This window comes from Lathyrus oleraceus, chromosome 5 (assembly GCF_024323335.1).
Source record: "Lathyrus oleraceus cultivar Zhongwan6 chromosome 5, CAAS_Psat_ZW6_1.0, whole genome shotgun sequence".
NCBI classification, from domain to species: domain Eukaryota; kingdom Viridiplantae; phylum Streptophyta; class Magnoliopsida; order Fabales; family Fabaceae; genus Lathyrus; species Lathyrus oleraceus.
Window position 1 is genome coordinate 83,286,751 of NC_066583.1, and position 24,936 is coordinate 83,311,686.

Genomic DNA, 24,936 nt, shown 5'->3' on the forward strand with positions numbered 1-24,936 from the left:
AGTAGCGTGCATAGTCTAGCCTTTGGGGCTGTAGCTAATTCCCATGGTGAGGAATTAGTGAGTGAGTCATTAGATCTCAATGAGTGGGACTAGTGAGCTCAGTAGCCGTATCCAGAGGGATCGGTGAGCTTGGACTATATGTTCAAGAAAAGTCGGTACCGCATGTGTAGAGTCTCATTGCATAATGAATGCATGGCATAGCCTGTGGGGCTGTAGCTAATTCCCATTGTGAGGAATTAGTGAGTAAATCGTTGTGTGTTGTGTTGTTGGTGTTGAGCATGTTTTGATATATACATATGCTATTTGTTATTGTTGAGTATGAGGTTGCGTTGATACTGCCGTTATGGAGTGGGTAGTCTGGTTAGGGTGATTTGAGGCGTTATTTACTTAACATTACATGTTGTTGTATAATGCTTGTTATATTGATTGAGAAACTCACCCTTACACTATTTTTTTCAGGTAACCAGCTATGAGTGAATAGAAGTAAATGCTTGGAGTCTAGAGTAGTCTCCTAAGGGGTCATGCTCTGATAGATGTAACATCGGGATGGGATGTTTGAATATGTTTGATTTTGTTGTTGATCAACTTTACATGTAAAGTGGTACATGATTTAAATGTTGATTTTTAGTATCCGCTGCGAATTATGCAAAGAACCTTATTTGGATTAAATAAATGAGCATGACAGGTTATTTTGATGAATGTTGTGAAATAATTGTGTGACACCCTTCGGGGCATAATTACTCTGATTAATGTGTTATTATTTTTAATTAAATATTTTGGGGTATTTAGAAGGGTGTTACAAAAGCGCTCTCTAAAGTGACTCTTTAAACCCTTTAAGGGCCACTTTAGAGGGCGCTTTTTAAAGAAAGCGCCCTCTAAAGTGGAAACTTTTAAGGGTTTAGAGGGCGCTTTTTAAAGAAAGCGCCCTATAAAGTGGAAACTTTTAAGGGTTTAGAGGGCGCTTTTACTGAAAAGCGCCCTCTAAAGTGGAAATTTAAAGGGTTTAGAGGGCGCTTATTTTGGAAAGCGCCCTCTAAAGTGGATGGTTATTTAAATTTTTTTTTTAAAAAGCGCTATATTTTTTTATTTATTTTAGACAACCTGTATATTGAAGCATACACCTAAAATTGTATAATTTGAAGCCCTTTTTCACACATTGCATTCAACAAGCCTTATATACAGCAATCCATACATATACAACAATCCACTGATATATAATCGTTTAACTTCTAAAGATTCTAAATATACAACCAATTCATAACTTAAAAAGAAATGAAACTAAGTAGCAAAAGCATCTCTGAGATGTATGTTTTTTTTGCTAGCCGCAGTCTTCTTAGGGTCCGCTTCCTGAATCGAAGTTCATTTCTAGCAGTCATTCCTCGCATGCCGGTTTGAATACAAACAGCTTTGGAATAGGTAGTTTTATAAGCACTTCTCGAAAGATACATGCGGATTTGTTTCTGGATTATCAAAAAATTCATTTTATTAACTAATTCATTTTACAAAGTGATTTATAATTTGGGACAATTTCTTACCAGAAATCCATTCCCTTAGTGTGCCGTTGGGCATGAATTCATAAATCAGCATCTGAACCAAGAAAAGAAGTATATGAATCTGAACCAAGAAAAGAAGTATATGAAATGATACTATAGTCAACTATCAAGCAAATATGGCAAAACTTATGATGATATGCATAAGATAAGTGTAGCTATAGGTTATTTACCTGCTCTCCTTCTTCGCTACAGTAGCCTAATAGAGAGACAAGATTTCGATGATGTAACCTCGATAAAAGCTCAATCTCAGTCAAGAACTCTTTTTGTCCTTGTAATGAATTTTCTCCTGCTCGCTTAACGGCAACAAATGTTTCATCAGATAAAATGCCCTTATAGACATTTCCATAACCTCCTTCCCTAACTTTAGTCGAGATATCAAATTTGTTAGTGGCGTGAGTCAACTCTTTCAAAGTGAATGCTTTCACACCATCTATTTTGATACATACATTAGAGGCTGCAAAAAGAAATAGCCATTCGAATAAATTTTACTTCTTCAAAGATTAATCAAATTGACATTATCAGAAGAAAGCGTTAAAATACTTACACGTTCGTTTCCTGGAAATCAAGTGCATGTATTTCGAATTTCTTCTAAAAATTAGGAGCATGGTTATTGCGGTTATTGCTAAAACAGCAGCAACGACTCCTATTATAATAGCAACAATAATGCCTGTTTTTCTCTTTCTGCTCTCTGTATTAATAATTACTATAACAATAAAATGAAAGTACTATTAGAGAAACTCAAATATAATAAAGAATAATAAAATGCTGAGATTGAGAAACTTACTATTTGCATAAGTTGAATAGAGTTTTATTTTAGAAATTTTAAATACAAGTTGACGAGTATATTCTCACAATCTTTGAAGATAAGGATATATTCCGCCTCGGGGAATTGATCCGTTGAGTTTGTTATGGGACAAATCACTGCAATAGCAGAAAAATACTATATAAATATTGCGATGAAGATAAGTTAAGGTTTAAAATATATACAAAGTTTATAAATAAAATTGGCTATTTACATACACAGTTGTCATATTGGTTGAAAGATTATTTGACGGTATAGACCCAGTGAACTGATTCCAGCTAAGATCCCTAAACCATGAACCAATCACAAATGAGTTTGTAGACAAAACAGAAGAAAATGATTTCGTTGTCATTAGGCACAATATAAAGCTGAGCCACGAGATATACTTAAACATACAAATATTTAAGACTTGGTATTGAATTTAAATCGGGAATAGCTCCTTGCAGGCTGCAATTTCTCAGACTCTTGTAAAATCAAGAGGAAACATTAGCTCAAAAAACAAAAGCCATGTTCTTGAATTCATTATTGAAAACTTGACGGTAAGCTTTTCTAAGTCCAAATGAAGCCTAAACAATGCCTTTTTTAAATACTTTTAATACACACATTTACATGAATACTCTTTAGCCGTGAATCATGGAGAAACAGATACTCCATATCCTATGTCAAAACTCAAATTTGAGGCTTGAAGGAGTTAGGAGAGAACACGAGACCAAATTTCTAAAGGCGATTTCGAGGCCGTTTAAAAGAATGTTTTGACATAGTGTATGGACAAACAATAGTCACTGAATATTTGTAGCATCATATATTGAGCGCGAAAAAAAGGACACGTAGATAACAGTACTTACAATTTTACAAGCCTGGGTAAATTTTCATAGGTAGAAGGAATTCCATTCCCGCTGAAATTATTGTTATCAAGTTGCCTGTAAGTGAAACAAGAAAGAATCAAATTTCCAAGACAAAAAAGATTGATTAGAGCATAACTTGAACATGTTCGCTAATCCTCCTCCACAGATCAAGCAAAAGCATGTCAATAATGTAATATATACAATGAAAAAGTTATTATATGTTACTATTCTAGACAATGTAGAGCATAACATACAGTATTTCCAAACTGTGTAACTTGGAGAATTCTGGTGGAAGATATCCCGATAAGTTATTGTTATCCAAAAGCCTGTAGAGTCATGTTAACAAGCAGACACAGTTAAAACTTGTAAAAAAAAGAAAATCAATTTGGAGATGCAACTCTAAAGTTTCAAATCATAAAGGAAATTTAAATTGGCTTCAATACTCACAAATGCATAAGATTGGAAAGGTTTGAAAGTTTGGATGGAAGTTGACCAGTGAACGAGTTGTTGTTCATGTGGCTGCAATTGCAAGACAGAAAAGCAGCAGCAGAATAAGTACATGTAAGAAATCGAGCTTTATGTTCTGTTGATGAACAATTTTGGTTTAGACATCCACTTACAGGTGTCTAACGTTGATCATATTCGCTAACGATTCTGGCACAGAACCTGACAGTTGGTTTTCATCTAGTTGGAGTCTATTCATATTCGTAAGGTTGCCAAGCTCATCCGGTAAACTGCCAGATAATTTATTTCCATTCAAGAGCCTGCGTATAAAACATCTCAATTAAGCACTTATGCTATAACCTCTAGTCATACAAAAACTTGACGAGGATCAATACTAATAATTCATTTTCTTTGGTAAGTTTCTTACAAGAGTCTCAACGATGTAATGTGTCCGATTTCCTTTGGTATTGTGCCAGTCAGATTGTTCCACATGAAATCCCTTCAGCATAAAACAACGAATATATTAGCACGGTATAACATATCATCGTTTATTCTTCTAATTCATATAGAAATTGTTTACCAGGAGATAGTAGAAAAATCAAACCTGGTTGAAATGCTGCTGTAACTTCTCATTTGTCAAATTGATACAAAATTGCTCGAAGCTGAACAGGGCCGATGTAAAGTTAGTTACTGTTAGAACAATAACTGTGGTTCAAAAGTAAATAGATACGAAAAATGTAAATAGAGAACACAAAAAATTCGATCACAGAGATTGGCCAAATGTGCATACGTCTATAAACTTCATATAAAATTAGGCAAGAGGGTGGTTAAGATTAAGAACCTGTTTGTCTTGAAACTCTCGAATCCGTATATATCTAGAACTCCAATTAAGTTCTTCGAAGTCAGAAGAGAAACCAAAAATGAACAATAGCGAACGTCAGAAGAGAAACCAAGTAATATGAAGATTAGAAAAATACATATGGTGTCAAAATCGAACAGCTAACAACGAATTAATAGAAGGAGGAAACGTCGTAGATCTAACAGAGGTGGAAGGAGAACGCCTTAGAAGTAGCGAAAATCGTAGCAGTGAGAACCCTAACGTGAAAAAGAACGAAAATAACAGAGAGTGAAATAACAAAACGCGCAGTATGTTATAATTTTAATGTTTACTAAAGGGGACCTTAGAGGGCACTTGTGGAAAAAAAGCGCCCTCTAAAGGGGGCCTAAGAGGGCGCTTATGAAAGCGCTCTCTAAGGCTTTCCAAAAGCGCTTTATAAACTGGAAATGCACATGGACTTATAGAGCGCTTTTTTAAAAGCGCCCTCTAAGGGTAACCTTAGAGGGCGCTTTCTAAAAAGCGCCCTGTATTGTTGTCCCTCTATCTCCTCCTTATTTTTTCGCTTCACCTTAGAGGGCGCTTTATTACAAAAGCGCCCTCTAAAGTGCGCTGTCTATTCCAGTTGTTCGCTCCTTATTTTTTCGCTTCACTTTAGAGTGCGCTTTTGTAATAAAGCGCCCTCTAAGGTGCGCTGTCTATTCCAGTTTTTGGCGTAGTGAGAAAAAAAGTGCAAAATATTTATTTCTCCCCCTCGTACATAAATTTATATGTGAGACAATATTTTATGTAGTAGTTGCTTGAAAAATAAAGTTGACGGGTATGACTTTGTAATTTATTTCTTTTTTTCTTTTATCATGATTGTTATTACATATGATTGACAATATTTTATAGGCAACATGTGAAACAAGATGTTTTGCCAAGTTGTGAGACATCTTGTCTCTAAATAATCAAGATATTCTAAGTAGAAAGCAACATGTTAAACATAGTGTCCTACATTGTGTGATACATTCAGTCTCACTTCCTATTGCTTCGCGCACAAGCTGAATGGAATAATTCTCGCATATTTGGGGATTTGTTTCCTTTTATACACATCATTCATATACATGGAAACACTTGGAGGAAACGTTTGAGTGAAAGTGAAAGGGGTCTCGGATTCAGGGGAACCTGGATCAAAATTCACAAGTAGTATTAGAAAAAAAAACATTGAATTAGGATAGTGGTCGATCCAGACACATACATGGAAAAATAACTACTTGAAAGATCTGAAGTCTTACTCCAATAGCCATGTTACCTTCGATGGTGGAGGTAATGGAAGAATTATTTGAAAGGGAAAGTTGGATTATCCATGCCTCCTAAGTATGGATGATGTTATCCTAGTTGTAGGCCTCACTACAAACCTCATAAGCATACGCATTGGCCAATTGCGAGATCAAGAGTTATACATTAATTTCGACCATTATGAATACACATTCACTAACAAACTTCTCGAACAATTAATGAAGGGTACCAGATCATCAGACAATTTTTATATGTGGTTTTCTCAAGCAAAAGATCAACTTCAATCATATATGATCTCCAAAGTAAGATACGAGTCCAACATGTAGATTTGTACCATAGTACTCGAATTCTGAGAAGTACTCCATAATTAGTTTATCATGACAGTCTGACATAATTTAGATTTGCATAACATGTATGATTGGTTGAAAAATAAATAATTTTAGCACTGAAATGATAAAAAGGCAGTGAAAGACAACTACTCATTCTAAGTTGGGTAACTCTCACTCTGTTATTCAATCTAACAATGGTTTAACCTCAAACCTTGTCCCAAAGTGGACAATAAATAAACACATAAAAATGTGTAATTTCATCGGTAAAGAAAATGGTGTCTAAACAAAAATTCTCAACCGGTCTTGTACATGTGATGATTATAATAAATCCAAATGCCTTAATTTGATTGTATGAATGAAAAGTGAAGGAAAATTTGAAAAATGAGACTTAAGTACAAAGCGTAGTTGGAGTGTTGTCTGAAAGGGAGACTTGGGTCCGTAGTCTCACTATGGTTAGTGTCCTTGTAAATATCTTTGGTGTCAAATAATTACCGAGAGAACTGGATCTTAGCTAATATGAACGAAAACTCATGTATAAGTACTGGTAGCTTCATTTTCGTAAGCTTTTCCATCACTGAACTGCTTGATTAAAAAATTTCCTTAAGCAAGCTTTATTTCTTGAGGACAAGCAATAATCTAAGTTTGAGAGAGTCTCATAAATGGTTCTTGCATCGCTTTTATTAGTTGTTTTACTTCATTATTCTCCCGTTTCGTCAGATTTACCTTATTTTATCATGTTTTATGCTCAATATTGCGTTTTTGATGTTTTTCAGGCTTAAATAAGTATCATAGACAAAAGAGGAATCAAAATGAGCAAAACACATAAAAAGGCAAAAATATGAATTTTTATGTACTGAAGCGAGAGATGATTTTGCTTATATATAAATAAGTATCACCTTTCATCATGGTTGGTAATAAAAACTGTGGTGATATACATTGTCAATCACTTTTTTATCACGATAAATGACTAATTTTTGGTGCTGAGATTTGAATCATTTCACTCTGTGTACCTTTCACTACGGTTGCTTCATTTGACCGACGACCGTTATGACATCTTTAATAAATACCAAAAAAAAGTGTCATGAAATAAATTATTACTACGGTTAATATTATGATCGTTACAAAATTGATGTTACGAAATATCTATTTTATAGTAGTGATACGATTTCAGATAAATTGTTTTTGTTATGACTCAACCCATACATGTGATTTCATTGCATAAAATATGCAAGTTCAAGAAATAAATGTGTTCATATGAAATGTATATATAAATTTTAGGAATCCAATTATTTTGATTTGAGGAGTTGTGTAGCTCAATTTATGAACAAATTGTTAAGAAAAGACTAGAAAACTTGGTGCATGAGATTTAGATTGATCACTAATTTTAACATGAAAGATGAACAAATTAGACTTCAAGTCGTTGGTAATTGAATTATTTTTCTTATAAGAAGTAAATTGATTTAATGAGTACAACTCAAGATATAGTCTAAACACGACATAGAAAAGTCAATATTAAAATTAGAAAGGGTGAAAAGGACAACCAAATTTAAAGTTTGCAATATAAGACTACCTACACTCAAATCCACACTCCAAAACTATTAGCAAAATTTATAATATTTGTTTATAAACATCTCAAAATACATCTCTAAGGGATACTTAGAATAAGACAATAATTCATAGAATTACTAGAAGAAGAAAAAAATCACATACTTATTTATACTTAGATAAGGATTATTGATATTATCGGCAAATTTTAATTCGACTGTCTAAGTTGATATTACTCCATTATCTTAATTGTCATCACCACCAGACCTCACATTGTGTTGTGTGTTTTTTCAGTTATTGTTACCATTTCATCAAAAGTTAAGAAAAACAAATGACTAATATTTATTACTAAATTTATGTTTTATTAACAGAATTTATGATTGTTATCTCGTTAAATGAGATTCATTACATAGATAAATTTATGTCATAATATTTTATTTAGTGTCATGTTTTTATTCAAATTATTAATATCGCGGTTTTAATAATGTTTTTTTATAATTTTTTTAAGATCTTTTTCTACCTCTAATTATTTGACTCTTTTTTATGTGATCTATTTTCTTTATCACATAATCTATAGGTCTTCTATTTATATGTCCAAACCACATAAATCTATTTCCATCATCTTTTCTATTATAGATTTGTCAGTTCTAATCTCATCATGTATAGTTTTACCACGCATCCAACACAACACCCTTGTCTCTTCTACATCTATTTTATTCTTGTGTTGATTCTTAAGCGTCAGACATTCTGTCTTATACAACATCACATGTCTTACTGCAGTCTGATAAAATTTTACCTTCAACTTTAGTGGTACATTTCTGTTACATAAAATCCCTGAAGCCCTCCTCCATTTCAATCACCCAACTTGAATTCGATTGTTTACATCTCCTTCTATTTCTCCATCGTTTTGTATTACGAACCCAAGATATTTAAACTGTGTGACTTGTGGGATAATATGGTCTCCAACTTTTACCTCTAGATTAGAAACACTTTTCCTTTTGTTGAACTTACATTTCATATTCCAACTTACTTCTGCTTAGGCGAAAACTATGTGTTTCTAAATCTCGTCTCCAACCTCTCATTTAAATTATCATTCAACTCTCCAAGTAGGACCATATCATCTACAAAAAAACATGCATCTCGGTGCTAGTTCTTGGATGTCATCTGTATATACATCCAAAATTAAAGTAAAAATGTATCAGTTTAGGGTTAAACTTTGGTGCAAATCTATTATAATGGAGAAATTGTTTGTCTCTTCACCTTGTGTCCGTACACTAGTTGATACCCCTTCATATATATCTTGGATAGCTCGAATATATGCAATCATAACTTTTTTCTTATCTAGGGATCTCCACAAAGTCTCTTTAAACACTCTGTCATACACATTCTCCAAATTAATAAAAATTAAGTGTAAGTCTTGTTGGTCCATCACCCATCTTAATAGATAGATTGCTTACATGGTGGACCTCCCGGACATAAAACCAAATTGATTCTCAGTGACTTCAGTCTCTTTTTAATCTTCGTTTAATCACTCTTTCTCATGACTTCATGGTATGACTCATAACTTTAATCCCCTTTAATTTGCACAATTTTGTATATCCCTTTTATTCTTATATGTTGGGATTAAAAGGCTTCACCTTCATTCATTTGGTAGTTGGTTTGACCTCCCAGTCTCGTTAAAGAGTTTGGTAAGTCACTCAATACCTCTATCTCCAAGAACTTTCCACACTTTAATAAGTATGTTGTCTGACCTAACCACATTACTGTCACTCATCATTTTCAACATTTTTTTACCTCCTATGAATCGGAAAATAATAATTATAGTTTTTCTCCTCTTCCTTAATATCGAGTGTGCGAGAGTCCGGTGAGATATCATATCTTTCATTAAATAAATTGTAGAAATACGTCTTCCACCTATCCTTTATATCTTTTTCCTGAACCAAGATCTTGTCATCTTCATCTTTAAAACACTTCACTTTATACAAATCTCTTGTCTATCATTCTCTTCCATTAGCAAGCATATATATAGATTTTTCTCCATCCTTGGTTCTTAAAGATTGATATAACCCGTCAAAAGCTTGAGTTATTGCTTCACTCACTGTCTTTTTGGTTTCGTTCTTGACTTTCTTATACTTTTTCCAAATTTCAATATTTTTACACCTAGATCATTATTTAAAATATTCTTTTACTCTAACTTTCACGATTATTTACCCAACTCCAAAACATCTTGTTTCTCTCTTCGTCTCTTTAGCTATTTTTCTAATCTCTTGGATCTATCTTGTTCCACATATCATCTGCACTTCCTTGTGGTTGTTAAAAAAAATTAAACCCAACAAAATTTAAATTAATTAAAATAATATTAATATTAAAATTTATAAGATTTTTTTGTAATTTATTGAATAAGCAAAGAATGTGGTCTATATATCATTAAGATTCATTAATTGCTTAATGTATCTTAAAAATAAATATTTTCTTATAAATATGATAAGAGAGAGTAAATATTTAAGTTGTTGAGCTAGATGAATGTAAGCTTATGATATACTATTTAATTCTTAACAATAATATTTTTTTATATTTTTTTTATAATATATTAATATAAATAAATGGTTGATTCTTATATATTAACAACTTAAAAATAATTATAAAATAATTGCTGGTCAATTATTGACAAAGTATCTATCAAATATGAAGTATACTGATATTAATTTTGAAGTATGAATATTTTATAAGAATTATTATTGAAAAATTAAAGTTTCACAAATTGAAATGGTAACTTGGGTGGTGGACAAATTGGCTACCTTGTAAAAACAGGCTTCTAGTCCATTCCAAATAAGCAAGTGCACTATACAAGTCAAGAAGGTAATGGATTATGGTTTTTGTCCTCCAAAGAGACTTCTCTTTCTTGAAACAAAACATTCTCAAGATTCTTTCTTCATGTCTTTCTCAACATATAAGTATGTAAACAACAACTTAAATATACCTTTATTTCAATGTATACATTTACCCAAGAAACAGTTCTCAGTTTTTTTTTCAGCCATTATTTCCTCACCAGCCTCCTAAGAAATTGAATTTCAATCATAGGTGTGAAAGAAAATGCCTCAGCTGCTACATGGGATGCTTACAGTAACAATAAGTGAAGTTGACAGGTTGCAATCTGGATGTAATTTGAATTTTTGTCGCAAGGTATTATTCATAACTATTACTTCTCTTGTAATTAATTCAATTTGGATGTAAAATTAGTTCAATATTTTAAAAAAGTATTCTTTTTATTTTATTTTTAAAATAACAACATTATATGATTGAATATTCGATATCATATACAACAAAATTCTAGAGCACCAAAATGTTTTGAACTTTGTAATAGACATCTCAATGGATAGAAGAATGTTGGTGTTATGTATAAACTACTCCTAGTCAACTAGCTTCGATTTTCAAACAATGCGGAACTTTTTGATATACCAGAATAATAGGTCTCAGTTGTGGCTGAGTCTAAAGGGGCTCTTAGCCCTCATGCATGGCTTAGTCCCACGTTTTTCGCGGATGACATCAACAATCCAAAGAGAACCTTAGGTGGCAGCCTTAGTGCAAACCGTGTAATGGAGGACACCGGTTGTTCTCCACCGGGGAGGGGTGATGTACATGCAACCACCTATAGAATTCGATTGAGTCGAGTGAAAGGTTTATCAGAACGATGTCTTTTTTATAAGTGAAGGCTAGGGTGAATCAGGGTGATCCTGTTGAGGGAATCACAACGCGAGTCTCATCTTAATGTATGGATCATCACGTGATGATTGATTGAGCGATGCTTCTCAGACAAGAAGGAATGCTAGAGTGAGAAGCATCGCTAGAGCAGGTTGGCGGAGGAATGCCTCAATGTGTACCCTTTTTGAAACTCGTTATGATTATACGGTATAATTGAAAAAGTTATGATTATACCGTATAATTTATACAACTATACCCACTTACCTGCACAAGCACATCCCATATCACATTTGTTTTGAAAGCTGGACAGGATAAAACCTTCTGCTCTTAGCAGTCATGTAAATAGTACCTGTTGAAATAAATAAGCTTTGTCAGGAAATTAAGAAATAGCATATTCTTATCAAGAGAAATCAAATATGTTTATTATTGCATTACTTTATTTTTAAGAGAAATCAACATTTGCTTAAGCTCATTTATATTCATGTTACTTTTTTATTATCTTGTCAAATTTTGTGGAACTAAAGGGCACAACACACAAGGGGAAGAGATTTCTGGCCCAAGTCAAAGGTTGTCTCTTGTGCCGGCCTGAGGTACATATCTTAACCAAATTTTACAATTCTTTCACTACTGTTACCAACACGCTTCTTCGATTTAATACAATTTTTATTTCAAAATCTTAACATTCAAAACCACTTGCGATGAAGATTGTTGGGACAAGACTCTATGCAACAGTTGATTTAGATAAGGCAAGGGTTGGACGAACCAGAATGATAGGGAATCAACCTTCAAACCCCAAATGGAACGAAACCTTTGAAATCTATTGTGCTCATTACATATCAAACCTTGTATTCACTGTCAAAGATGATAATCCAATTGGAGCAACTCTAATTGGAAGAGCTTACATCCCTACTGAAAAAGTTCTCAAAGGACATATAATTGACAGATGGGTTGAGATATTAGACGAAGAAGATCATCGCCCTGTACCAGGTGGTTCTAAAATCCGTGTTAGTATGCATTTCTCTAGTGTCACTGAGGACAGAAGTTGTCTATGGTCTCAGGGAATACACATGCCATTTTTGGGAGTTCCGCGGATATTTTTTGACCAGAGACAAGGCTGTAGTGTTACTTTATACCAAGATGCTCATGTTCCTGATAGTATTCATCCTTGGATTCCAATATCTGGAACAAAATCTTATGTTCCTGGAAGATGTTGGGAAGATATTTACAATGCAATTATGGATGCCAAACACTTTATTTACATAACAGGTTGGTCTGTTCATACTGAAATAACCTTGATTAGGGACCCAAAAAAGTCAACAGAAACTAGTATCACCCTTGGAGAAATGCTCAAGAGAAAAGCCGATGAAGGTGTTAATGTTCTTATGCTTGTTTGGGATGACAGAACCTCTGTTCCAGGTTTTAAGGAGGACGGTTTGATGGGAACACACGATCAAGAAACTGCATATTACTTTAGAGACACAAAGGTACATTGTGTTTTATGTCCACGTAATCCTGATGGTGGAAGAAGCATCGTTCAAGGTTTTCAGATTTCAACAATGTTCACTCATCACCAAAAGACTATAATTGTTGATGGTCATCATGTTGAAGAATCAAAGAAGCGGACCGTTATCAGTTTCGTAGGCGGACTCGATCTGTGTGATGGGAGATATGATACCATGGAACACCCTTTGTTTTCAACATTGAATACAGTTCATCATGATGATTTTCATCAGCCTAATTTCCCGGGTGCTTCTATTAACAAAGGCGGTCCTAGAGAACCGTGGCATGATATTCATTGTAAGCTAGAAGGACCTGTTGCATGGGACGTGTTGTACAACTTTGAGCAAAGATGGGAAAAGCAAGTTGGGAAGCAATTCCTACTACCAATTGAATTGCTTTATAGAATTCTAATCCACCCTTCTGATGCAATGATATCAGAAGAAGATGGAGACACTTGGAGTGTTCAGTTGTTTAGGTCCATAGACGGTGGTGCTGTTTCTCACTTCCCTCAAGCACCCGATGAAGCTATTGAATTAGGACTTGTTAGTGGAAAAGATAACATCATTGATAGAAGCATTCAGGATGCCTACATAAACGCTATTCGACGAGCTAAAAACTTCATCTACATTGAAAATCAGTATTTCCTAGGGAGTTCTTATGGTTGGAAAGCATCTGATATTAAAGTTGAAGATATTGGTGCTTTGCATCTCATACCAAAGGAAATTTCATTGAAGATTGTCAGCAAGATTGAAGCGGGAGAGAGGTTTGTCGTGTATGTGGTGATACCAATGTGGCCAGAAGGTATACCTGAAAGTGCATCAGTTCAGGCGATATTGGATTGGCAACGAAGGACCATGGAGATGATGTATTCTGATATTGCTGATGCCATAAAAAAGAAGAATATTGAAGCTCACCCTCGCGATTATTTGACATTTTATTGCCTTGGCAAAAGGGAGAGTAAGAAAGATGGAGAGTATACTCCTCCACAGGAACCAAAGCCTAACACTGACTATCATAGGGCACAAAAGTCTAGAAGGTTCATGATCTATGTTCATTCCAAGATGATGATAGGTAATATGTTATTATCCAATGTCCAAACATTCATAAAACAATTATTCATAAACAGCATTTTGAAAAATGAAATAATTTTTTCATAAGACAGAAAAGGGATTACCTAATTACCATACTTTATTTTGTTGATTCAGTGGATGATGAATACATACTGATTGGTTCAGCAAACATAAACCAAAGATCAATGGATGGTGGAAGAGACACAGAGATAGCAATGGGAGCATTCCAGCCGCATCATCTAGCATCCATTGGCCCTCAAAGACCACAAGGTCAAATTTACGGGTTCAGAAGAGCCTTATGGTATGAACATATTGGTGGTAACAGCGATGATTTTGATGAACCTGAAAGTGTGGAATGTGTGAAACTTGTGAACCGTGTTGCAGAGAGAAATTGGAAATTATACTGTGATGATACATTAGATGAAAGTGTAACTACTCACCTATTGAGGTATCCTGTTGAAGTGGGTGAAGATGGAAGTGTAACATCACTTCCAGGGATGCAATATTTTCCTGATACTAAGGCTTTGATTGTTGGTTCGAAATCTGAGTTGCTTCCTCCAATTCTTACCACTTAGGTTGATAGGGGAATATCGTCAAACACTTGTTAGGCATATTCATGATGAGAAAAAAATATAACAATGTTCAACTTTGATGATGTGGTGCAATAAAGGGGTGTGTGTATTGTGAAAAAATAACCCAAGCCTAAGGTTTGGCGTTACACTTTATTTTAAATAGGAAAGCCTTTTGTAGTCTTTAGTTACAAAAATAATAATAACACAGCATACCATAAAAAAAGTTTATTAAATTGGCTTATTTAAACAATTTATTAATATAATAATAATAATAGTTATTATTATTATTATACTATAATTCTATTTTTAATGAAAATATAAATACAATTTAGTTATCTCAAATAATTTATGAAAATAAAAGTAAGCTAAAAACATTTTAAGAAAAATATCATAAGTTCTTTTAATAATTTTTCTTAAAATTGTCTCTCAATAACAAGTAAGTTTTGATACGTCAATGCATTTTATTGATTTTTAAATTTTTAAATTTATTTAAAAATTAGATGAATTATTTATTGAGATTAATTACTATGCACTGTCGGTGTAAAAAGATTTATACTGTCGATTCATCACCATCATCCGTTTGCATTATTTTATAGATTTTTAAAATAAAAATCAAACTTATTTTAATATCCAAGGTCTAGAATTAACTAACGGTGTAAAATCTATTTACACTATCAGTGTATTTCAATTAAATCCTTATTTATTTATATATATTTCAAATAAAATAGATTTTTAAATACGTTTATAAATAATCAAACATTTAAAAAGACCAAACTCGACTCTAAAAATAATCCTATATCAAATTACATATTAAATTTAAAATTTAAATTATTAGTATATTAGACTTAAGCTTGACAAAAATTAATTTGAAATAACATATTCTAACCCACTATTAATCATAGACACATCTTGTCATATTAGGGGAGCAGTAAATACCAAATAAAATATTATAATTAAAATAATCATAATCATATATATGTGTTTAATATATATATATATATATATATATATATATATATATATATATATATATATATATATATATATATATATATATATATATATATATATATATATATATATATATATATATATATATATATTATATATTATATATATATATCAAAATAACATAACAAATATAGGTTATATTTTGTTAGAGAATAAAATGATGATCGAAGAGGTAAAATCGATTGTTGTTGTGCGGGGGAGTTGAATTCCAATGCGAAGGAGTGAGACTGACCACTAAAGTTAACACTCTAACGTTCAAGTCAGTGAGAAAAATGAATAGTGTAATCTCAAAAGGAGAGTGGAAATCGCACTTGAAAATAGCACGCTAACTCGTTTTAAATATAGGAGTTTGCTAAAAACTAAAATATGAAATTGAGCGTGAAATGTGGGTGGGCATATGATAGTTCTGATAATGTAGAATGTGTTTTCAGATGTGGTACCGCGAGAAACTTATTATTGCATATGTACATTTTTGTCATGCTCTGCTTTCTCCATGTATTAGGCTTTGTGCCTTATTCACCTCTGTGGCCGCCCCAAAACAGTTGCCCCTAAGCCATTGTCTTATGGAGGGTAAGGAATTTGAAGTAAATGACCTTACTCATCCATAATGTCCCCATGAAGAGAGGTCCGATGAGAAGCTGTTGTTCTCGGGAAAAAGAAGTTTCAGAATAATGTCTGTACATAACACTTTAAGGAGCGAAGGACAATTGCCACATGCCTCATATCCTAGCTAGTCATCATTATGATTACACTAAGGATACAAGAGTATCATTCTAACGGCCTTAGTAAAATCTTGACCGTTGATAATGGGATATGATAGTGTGACCTTTAATCTTTTGAAGATATATATTAGGTTTCCGAAGAGACTTTCTTCCTTTTTGCTGACTGCTTACTGATTTTCTCGAGAAACTTTTCCCCCTTCTTGCATTTTCTCTAAAGATTATCTTGGTGTGAAGGATGACTTGTTACTTGAGAAATTTTACTTTTCCGTTCAATTTCTTACGTGTTCGACTTTCTACTACTCAAGCTTACGGATCTTGGCACTTGAGCACTTCAATTTCTTCTTCCCTTCGTCATTTTATAGGTTTCTATTGTTTCAAAATTGTCTGATATGCCATTTGATTCCTACAAGCATGGTTGTTTCCTCTCTCTCAACTAAGGTGGCTGGTAGGGACATTTTCAGATTTTGGATAAGTTTGAAGATATCAGGTGTTGTTTCCGGCTTTTCTTGTAGTGATGCTTTCGCTCAGGCGATGACCAATGTGGATCTACCTGTTGATTTGGGTGTTCTTTTCTCCAAATGAAGATCAAATGGTACATGGTCAATATGGTGGGTGTGCTTGTTGGACATGTACACACATAGGAGGGGAGAGGCGTGTGAATTATGGGATTTGAAAAATGACTGTTTAAAACAAAAGTATTTTCATTTTCAGAGTTCAAAAACATATTTGAGAAAACATTTGGATAAAGCAGCGAAAACCAAAGGTAAATAAATATATGCAGAAAATAAAGTTCATGAACCCACTTATGCAAGGAAAAATGAAGTTTCGGGTTAACTTCCAACTAAACAACGAACAATGAACTAAAATAGTTAGTCTTCCTGCCAAACACGAACGAAGCTTCGAGCGGTTAGTCTTCAAGCTTAAACCCTTGCGATTTTATGTAGGCTAATCTCAAGCCAAAATGGAGGTTTGAAATTTCTATCCTTCTAACTGAACTAGAATTTTACATGATCTTACCACGAACCAAACCATGGTGTTACACAGAATGACCATGACCCAAATTGAGATTTTATGTAACACCTTATTTCCCTCGCACATAATCATACAATAAAATCATAGTATTCACACAATCAAATATTATATCACACATTCTCTTTTCAAAACATACATGCCTTGTAACACTTTATCAAATAACACAACAATCAACACCTTCACTTACGGTGTCATCGCATGCTCACTTTCACTAAGGGCATCATTGGAGCGGAATTTCTCATAATAAAGCGTGCATTAACTAAATCATTTAAAATTCAAATTCACTTTATGGCATAATGTTAGATGCCCAAAAGTGCTTATTTGAGCTATCATATGTGGGCATCTTTCACTCTTTTGCCTTGCTAAAATTGCCAAAATCACATTTATTTTACATGGAATGCGTACATTGATAAACAAGCTTGGTGCCTTTGATGTGTTTGTTATTGTGCAGGAAAGGCATGAATTAATTAATAATAAAGACACAAGAGAATTGGCAAAGGAACCAAAGCAAAGGAGCATTTCATCTGCCAGCTCGCTAGGCGAGGATGTGGCGAAGCAAAACCTTCGCTAGGCGAGCTCCTGGCGAAAGGCTCCAGTAAATTGGTTAATTAATTCGCTAGGCGAACTGAAGGCGAAGTGGCAGTGAATTCAGTCTGTTTTGGTGAAATGAGCAGCCAGCACTAGCTCGCTAGGCGAGGCTCTAGCGAGTCCCCAGCGAGCATTCCAGTAGCAAAACCTCTCAACCTCGCTGGGGCGAAGGTTGAAGCGAGTTCTTCGCTAGGCGAAGGTCTGTTCGCTAGGCGAACATGACAGTTCCACAGGCCCAGTTTTCTCTGGGCGCAGGGGCATTTTGTGCCCATTTTTGGCCTTCGCTAGGCGAGCCATTCTGCTCGCCTAGCGAACGTGACAGTTCTGCACTTGTCTATAAGTAGCAGGTGCCACTTTTTGTGCCCATACCACTTTTTACCAACTTTTCCATTTTTTGTACTTTCTCTTAGATATTTTACAGCATTGTTAGGAGGGATTTTTGATGCCCTAATTTCATTTCTCTTCATCTAGCAACCATCTTCCACAAAAAGAAGGTGGATTCCCATCCAACTTCGATCATTCGACTTGGATGTTGATCAACCCTCTTTTCCTACTTGCCGACCAAGCTACCATGAAAATGAGTAGCTAAGTCTTCCATTTGTCAAGGTTAGATGTAGGTGATTTCCAAGCTTTGTGTGTAAATGTAAGGATCCTCATATGTAAACTCTTTAACGGTAAATATATGATGAAAACTTTGTTTCTATTTAAAACTCTTTGTGTTGGTATTTGATCGAGAGATGTTTACCGATTCTCGACCTAGGTTTTCATCCAAACTTGTTTGTTAGCTAGAGATAGTAACGAATGATTTTGTTCACCATAAGGTTGAACCAAAACGTTGTCTTTTTGATAGATTGTGTTCGAGAGAAACAATGGATCAAAATGACAAAACTCACAATGGGTGTTCGAGAGAAACACATTGAGAGGACTTTGTGAAATTATTTATCATCTAAAGGAGTTTATAATATTGTTGACCGTGCAAAAACATGCAAAGCAAATGTAATCATTGAAACCTAACTTTGACAATATTTCTCATATTAATCAAAACATAACTTTTACCGCAATTAATTACTTTGTATGCAAGATAACTTGATTAAAACCAAAACCCTAGTGTTACATTAATTTAAGATTAATTCAACCATTGAACGGCAGCGATATCTTACAATCTCTGTGGATACGATAACAAAACCCGACACTTAAAAACTGTCTCAACAAAATGGCGTAATTCGTTTGGTTTAGTGTGCAGCTTACGTTTTATGCGAGGGAAAATCCCTGTGGACGAACTTCTTTTTGATCCTGAGATCGAGAGAACCGCAAGGAGGCTCAATAGCAAAACAAGACGTAGGAGGCAACAGGCTAGGCAACGCCAAGAGCAAGGAGAAAGTTCTTCAACCACCAATCCACACACATTCGTACCAAACATGGAGCCACAACCACCACCACCGATTTCTACTCCATGTATCAACAGTCCAAGGAACACCGCTCAGTTTGCTAACCACACAGGAAGGCAAGCTGAGATGAAGACGGGAACTCTGAATTTATTGTATGGGAGTCCATTCACCGGAATGGACCATGAAGACCCATTTGCTTTTCTCACAAAATTCTATGAGATAGCATTGGCTGCCGGAGTGGATCAGGCTCAGGAGCTTCCGTTGTTCAGACGTTTATTTCCTCACGCTTTGCTCGGTAAAGCAAAGGATTGGTATCTCGATCAAACACCTGCCGTAATGACAGATTGGAATGTGTTAGAGGAGAAATTCATTGAAAGATTTTTCTCTCATAACCGATTCATGGAATCAAAGACGGCCATCTCGGTGTTTTCTCAAGGAACCAGTGAATCGTTGAATGAAGCGTGGGAGAGATTCAAGTCCATGCTAAGGAAATGTAAAGGGCATGGATTTGATGAATTAACTCAAATCCATATCTTCCGAAATGGACTTCAACCAAACTGTAAGACGTTGTTGGATGCCACCTCGGGTGGCTCGTTGATGTCAAAGAGTGCCGAAGAAGCCACCAACATTATCAACCGTATGGCTTTGAATGATCTTCAAAGTCAAAGTCGTGGAAATTCTTTGAAGAAGGCGGGAGTGCTTGAGTTAGGGACGAATGATGCCATACTTGCCCAAAACAAGCTCATCTCACAACAAGTGGAACTTTTAACGCAACAAATCAAAGAGTTAAGAGAACCGTCAAAAGCTAAACAAATAGCTTGTTGTGAACTTTGTAAAGGTGAACATGACACCGGATTTTGTCCACCTCCCGGTTTTGACGAAGTAAATTACATGGCCAATCAACGGGACTATCAACCAAGACAACAACAACCTTATCAACCGCACCCTCAACAACAACAACAATTCCAAGGGAACCAAGGGTTCCAACCTAGAAGCAACTATTATCATAACCAAGGTTATGGAGGTGGTTCTTCTAGCCGTCAAAATCCTCCCCAAAATCCGTATCAATCTCAACAACCGCCGGTAGTCAATTCTAAATTGGAAGAGACATTGACGCAATTCATGCAAATGTCAATGGCCAATCAAAAGAGTAATGACGCGGCCATAAAAAATCTTGAAACTCAAGTTGGGCAACTTGCCAAGCAACTAGCTGAACAACAAACCGGTCCTTCTTTCTCGGCCAATACGCAAACAAATCCAAAGGAGCATTGTAAGGCGATTGTGACGAGAAGTGGAAGGGAGTTGGGTAGTGAAAACGAAAAAAGAATGGCGAGTGAAAAAGAGAGAAGAGAGAGAAGGAGATTGAGGAGGAAATAGGGGAAGAAAATGTTGATGGTGAAGTAGGAGTGTGGAGTGATGAGGAAGTAGTTGAAAAGAATAAAAATAATGGTGAAGTTGAAAATGAAAAAAATGTGGAGATTGAGGAGAATAAAAATGATGAGGTAATAAGGGAGGTAGTGAAGAAGCCGAGATGGAAAAGCGCTAGAATAGCGAAAGGAAGGAAGGAGGTAGTGAGCGCTACTCCTGTCCAAAACCTTCCTTACCCTCACGCCCCGTCAAAAAGGGAGAATGAACGGCATTACGCCCGGTTCATGGATATTTTTAAGCAATTACAAATAAACATTCCGTTTGCTGAAGCTTTGGAACAAATGCCAAAGTATGCCAAGTTCATGAAGGACATACTAACCAAAAAGCGGAGGTATACGGAACCGGAGACCATCGTCCTTGATGCGAGCTGTAGTGCCATCATTCAAAGGACGCTTCCTAAGAAAGAGGTTGATCCGGGAAGAGTTACATTGCCGGTTAAAATTGGTGATGTGTATGTCGGAAAGGGACTTATTGACTTGGGGTCGAGCATAAATCTTATACCTTTGTCAATTATCAAGAGGCTTGGCAACATCGAGATTAAGTCCATCCGAATGACATTACAATTGGCGGATAAGTCGACGACCCATCCTCATGGCGTAGCCCAAGATGTGTTGGTGAAGGTCGACAAATTCTTTTTCCCGGTGGATTTTATTGTAATTGATATGGAGGAAGATGATGATGCTCCGCTCATATTGGGCCGACCATTCATGAAGACCGCAAGAATGATGATTGATGTTGATGACGGTTTAATGAAGGTGCGTGTTCAAAATGAGGAGGTCACCTTTGATCTATTCGAGGCGATGAAGCATTCCAAAGATAGACATGATAGCTTTCGAATCGATGTGATCGAAGACGCTATTATGGAAGTTTCAAAGCATATTCACGAGATATCTCCTATGGAGTTAGCTCTCGACGACTCATTGGAGGTTTTCACTGTTGAAGAGGAGCTAGCTCTTGAGGAATGCTTGAAGGAACTTGATAGCTTGGAAGACCTACAACCGTGGGAAATAGAGGAAGAAAATTTGAAGAAGGAGGTAATTGATGAGAAAGCGCCAATTGAATTAAAAGAGTTACCTTCGACTTTGAAATATGTGTTTTTAGATGAGACCGAGGCAAAGCCGGTCATCATAAGCAACCTCTTGACAAAAGAAGAAGAAGCCCGTCTAATCATTGTGCTCAAAACCAATCAAGAAGCTATGGGTTGGACTCTTTCCGATCTTAAAGGAATTAGTCCATCCTATTGTATGCACAAGATTTTGATGGAGGAGGATTTCAAGCCGGTGGCTCAACCACAACGCCGCTTAAATCCTACAATGAAAGAGGTTGTAAGAAAGGAAGTGGTGAAGCTTTTGGATGCGGGAATGATTTACCCGATCTCGGATAGTCCGTGGGTTAGTCCCGTGCACGTGGTTCCGAAGAAGGGTGGAATGACCGTAATCCGTAATGACAAAGACGAATTGATCCCGACTAAAGTTGCCACGGGATGGAGAATGTGTATAGATTATAGACGGTTGAATACCGCGACTCGTAAGGACCATTTTCCACTCCCATTTATGGATCAAATGCTTGAAAGACTATCGGGCCAACAATACTACTGTTTTTTAGACGGCTACTCCGGGTACAACCAAATTGCGGTTGACCCGGTTGATCATGAGAAGACGGCTTTCACGTGTCCGTTTGGAGTGTTCGCATACAGAAAAATGCCTTTTGGGCTTTGCAATGCGCCGGCGACATTCCAACGATGTGTCCAAGCTATTTTTGCCGATCTAATAGAGAAAACAATGGAAGTCTTCATGGATGACTTCTCGGTGTTTGGTGGGACGTTTAGTCTATGCTTGGCAAATTTGAAGACGGTGTTGGAAAGGTGTGTGAAGACTAATTTGGTGCTGAATTGGGAAAAGTGTCACTTTATGGTGACCGAGGGGATTGTGCTAGGCCACAAAGTCTCTAAAAGGGGCTTGAAGTGGATAGAGCTAAAGTTGATGTAATTGAAAAATTACCCCCTCCGGTCAATGTGAAGGGCATCCGTAGTTTTTTGGGGCACGCGGGGTTCTACCGGCGCTTCATCAAGGACTTCTCAAAGGTGGCTAAACCTTTGAGCAATTTACTCGCCAAAGATCAGGTATTTCTCTTCACCGACGATTGTTTGCAAGCTTTCGAGGTTTTAAAAGAAAAATTGGTTACCGCTCCAATAATAGTCGCTCCCGATTGGAATGAAAATTTTGAACTAATGTGTGACGCGAGTGACTATGCCGTTGGAGCGGTACTTGGCCAAAGAAAGGACAAAACTTTTCATGCTATACATTATGCGAGTAAGGTTCTTAACGAGGCTCAAATAAATTATGCCACAACGGAAAAAGAACTACTCGCAATAGTGTATGCGCTAGAAAAGTTTAGGTCCTATCTTATAGGGTCTAAAGTCGTGGTGTACACCGACCACGCGGCGATTAAATATCTGCTGACCAAGCCGGATTCGAAGCAAAGGCTCATCCGTTGGATCCTCTTGTTACAAGAATTCGATGTCGAAATTAAAGACAAGAAGGGGTCGGAAAACTTGGTAGCGGATCATTTATCCCGCTTGGTGAATGTCGAGGTTACCGCATCTGAAAAGGAAATCCGGGAAGAATTTCCTGATGAAAAATTGTTTAAGGTTCAAGTTAGGCCGTGGTTTGCAGACTTTGCAAACCACAAGGCTAGTGGTTGTGTGCCGGCCGATCTAACTTCGAACCAAAAGAGGAAGTTCCTTTCGGATGCGAAGTATTATGTTTGGGATGACCCATACTTGTTTAAGTTGGGTAGCGATAACCTGTTAAGGAGATGCGTAACTGGTGATGAAGCCCAGAGCATCCTTTGGCATTGTCACAACTCGCCTTATGGCGGTCATTATAATGGGGTTAGAACGGCCACTAAAATTCTTCAATCGGGATTTTATTGGCCAACTATTTTTAAAGACGCACATACCCATGCGCAAAGTTGTGACAGTTGCCAAAGAAGTGGTGGGATAGGTAAGAGAGATGAGATGCCTCTCCAAAATATCCAAGAAGTGGAAGTGTTCGATTGTTGGGGCATAGATTTTGTTGGACCTTTCCCACCCTCGTACGGGAATGAGTACATGCTTGTAGCTGTTGATTATGTCTCTAAGTGGGTTGAGGCGATTGCCTCACCTCGGGCGGATGCCAAAACGGTGATAAAATTTTTAAAGAAAAACATCTTTTCTCGTTTTGGAACACCCCGAGTGTTGATAAGTGACGGAGGGTCACACTTTTGCAATGCACCTTTGGAAACAATTCTAAAACATTATGGTGTGTCGCATAGGGTGACAACTCCGTACCACCCTCAGGCTAACGGGCAAGCGGAGGTCTCTAATCGAGAGATTAAGAGAATCCTAGAAAAAACCGTGTCGAATTCTAAAAAAGAGTGGTCCCAAAAATTGGACGAAGCATTATGGGCCTACCGTACGGCCTTTAAAGCTCCAATTGGCCTAACTCCGTTTCAATTGGTATTTGGTAAAACTTGCCATTTGCCGGTTGAATTGGAGCACAAGGCCTTGTGGGCCCTAAATTTCTAAATTTTGAACATGAGTTGGCCGGTAACAAAAGGAAAGTACAACTACTTGAGTTGGAGGAGATGCGCAATGCCGCATACCACTCAAGTTGGTTGTACAAGGAAAAAGCAAAGAAATATCATGACAAGAAGATCCGAACCAAAGAATTCGTGCCCGGACAATTGGTCTTATTGTTCAACTCCCGGTTGAAGTTGTTTCCCGGGAAGTTGAAATCGAAATGGTCCGGGCCATTTCGGGTGAAAGAAGTCAAAGAGTACGGGGCCGTTATCATTGAAGATATGGACGAGAAAGACAGTTGGACAGTGAACGGCCAACGATTGAAAGTGTATCTCGGCGGTCATGTGGATCGCGAGAGTTGTGCTCAGCCGCTCGATGCTCCTCTGTGAGCATCGCACCGTCGAGCTTAGCCGACGTTAAACAAGCGCTAGTTGGGAGGCACCCCAACATTGTAAGTATTTCCTGTTTTATGTTTGATGTTGTATGAGTAATGTGTGCTTTTTCAGGCTGGATGACATGCAAGTGCTGCATTTGCAAAAGCACTTGCTGTCATGCTCGCTTGCAGCTCGCTAGGCGAGGCTGCAGCGAGCGCGCTCGCTGGCTGCTCGCTAGGCGAGGCAGTAGCGAGCGCACCAGAACTGTTATATTTAAACAGTTCAGCAGGGCAGTTTTGCCCTTACCCTAAAAATTCTTCTAAACTGCTCTGCTGAAGTGTGCGATTTCCCTT

At 36.3% G+C, this 24,936-nt stretch overlaps 3 protein-coding genes and 2 long non-coding RNA genes across 5 annotated transcripts; 1 reads left to right on the forward strand and 4 right to left on the reverse strand.

Moving 5' to 3' along the window:
• Positions 1-1,317: 1,317 nt before the first annotated feature.
• On the reverse strand, positions 1,318-2,125 carry LOC127078862 (probable LRR receptor-like serine/threonine-protein kinase At1g06840). The gene is made up of 4 exons (XM_051019281.1): positions 2,098-2,125; positions 1,724-2,007; positions 1,536-1,587; positions 1,318-1,460 (listed from the first exon to the last, which is right to left on the reverse strand). The coding sequence occupies exons 1-4, from the start codon at positions 2,123-2,125 to the stop codon at positions 1,423-1,425; spliced, it is 402 nt and encodes a 133-aa protein (XP_050875238.1). The 3' UTR covers positions 1,318-1,422.
• A 112-nt stretch (positions 2,126-2,237) lies between these two features.
• On the reverse strand, positions 2,238-2,820 carry LOC127084781 (uncharacterized). Its single transcript, XR_007788793.1, has 3 exons — positions 2,752-2,820; positions 2,574-2,642; positions 2,238-2,474 (listed from the first exon to the last, which is right to left on the reverse strand). It is a non-coding gene; the product is annotated as an uncharacterized LOC127084781 (long non-coding RNA).
• An 807-nt stretch (positions 2,821-3,627) lies between these two features.
• On the reverse strand, positions 3,628-5,768 carry LOC127078863 (putative leucine-rich repeat receptor-like serine/threonine-protein kinase At3g53590). The gene is made up of 5 exons (XM_051019282.1): positions 5,720-5,768; positions 5,586-5,646; positions 4,072-4,143; positions 3,821-3,964; positions 3,628-3,719 (listed from the first exon to the last, which is right to left on the reverse strand). Exons 1-5 carry the CDS (start codon positions 5,766-5,768, stop codon positions 3,644-3,646), a joined length of 402 nt encoding a protein of 133 aa, XP_050875239.1. The 3' UTR covers positions 3,628-3,643.
• A 4,899-nt stretch (positions 5,769-10,667) lies between these two features.
• Positions 10,668-14,711, forward strand: LOC127087444 (phospholipase D alpha 1). Its single transcript, XM_051028330.1, has 4 exons — positions 10,668-10,817; positions 11,861-11,926; positions 12,041-13,907; positions 14,042-14,711. Exons 1-4 carry the CDS (start codon positions 10,728-10,730, stop codon positions 14,479-14,481), a joined length of 2,463 nt encoding a protein of 820 aa, XP_050884287.1. The 5' UTR covers positions 10,668-10,727; the 3' UTR covers positions 14,482-14,711.
• On the reverse strand, positions 10,812-14,496 carry LOC127087445 (uncharacterized). The gene is made up of 3 exons (XR_007789968.1): positions 14,347-14,496; positions 14,011-14,248; positions 10,812-11,685 (listed from the first exon to the last, which is right to left on the reverse strand). It is a non-coding gene; the product is annotated as an uncharacterized LOC127087445 (long non-coding RNA).
• Positions 14,712-24,936: the final 10,225 nt, after the last annotated feature.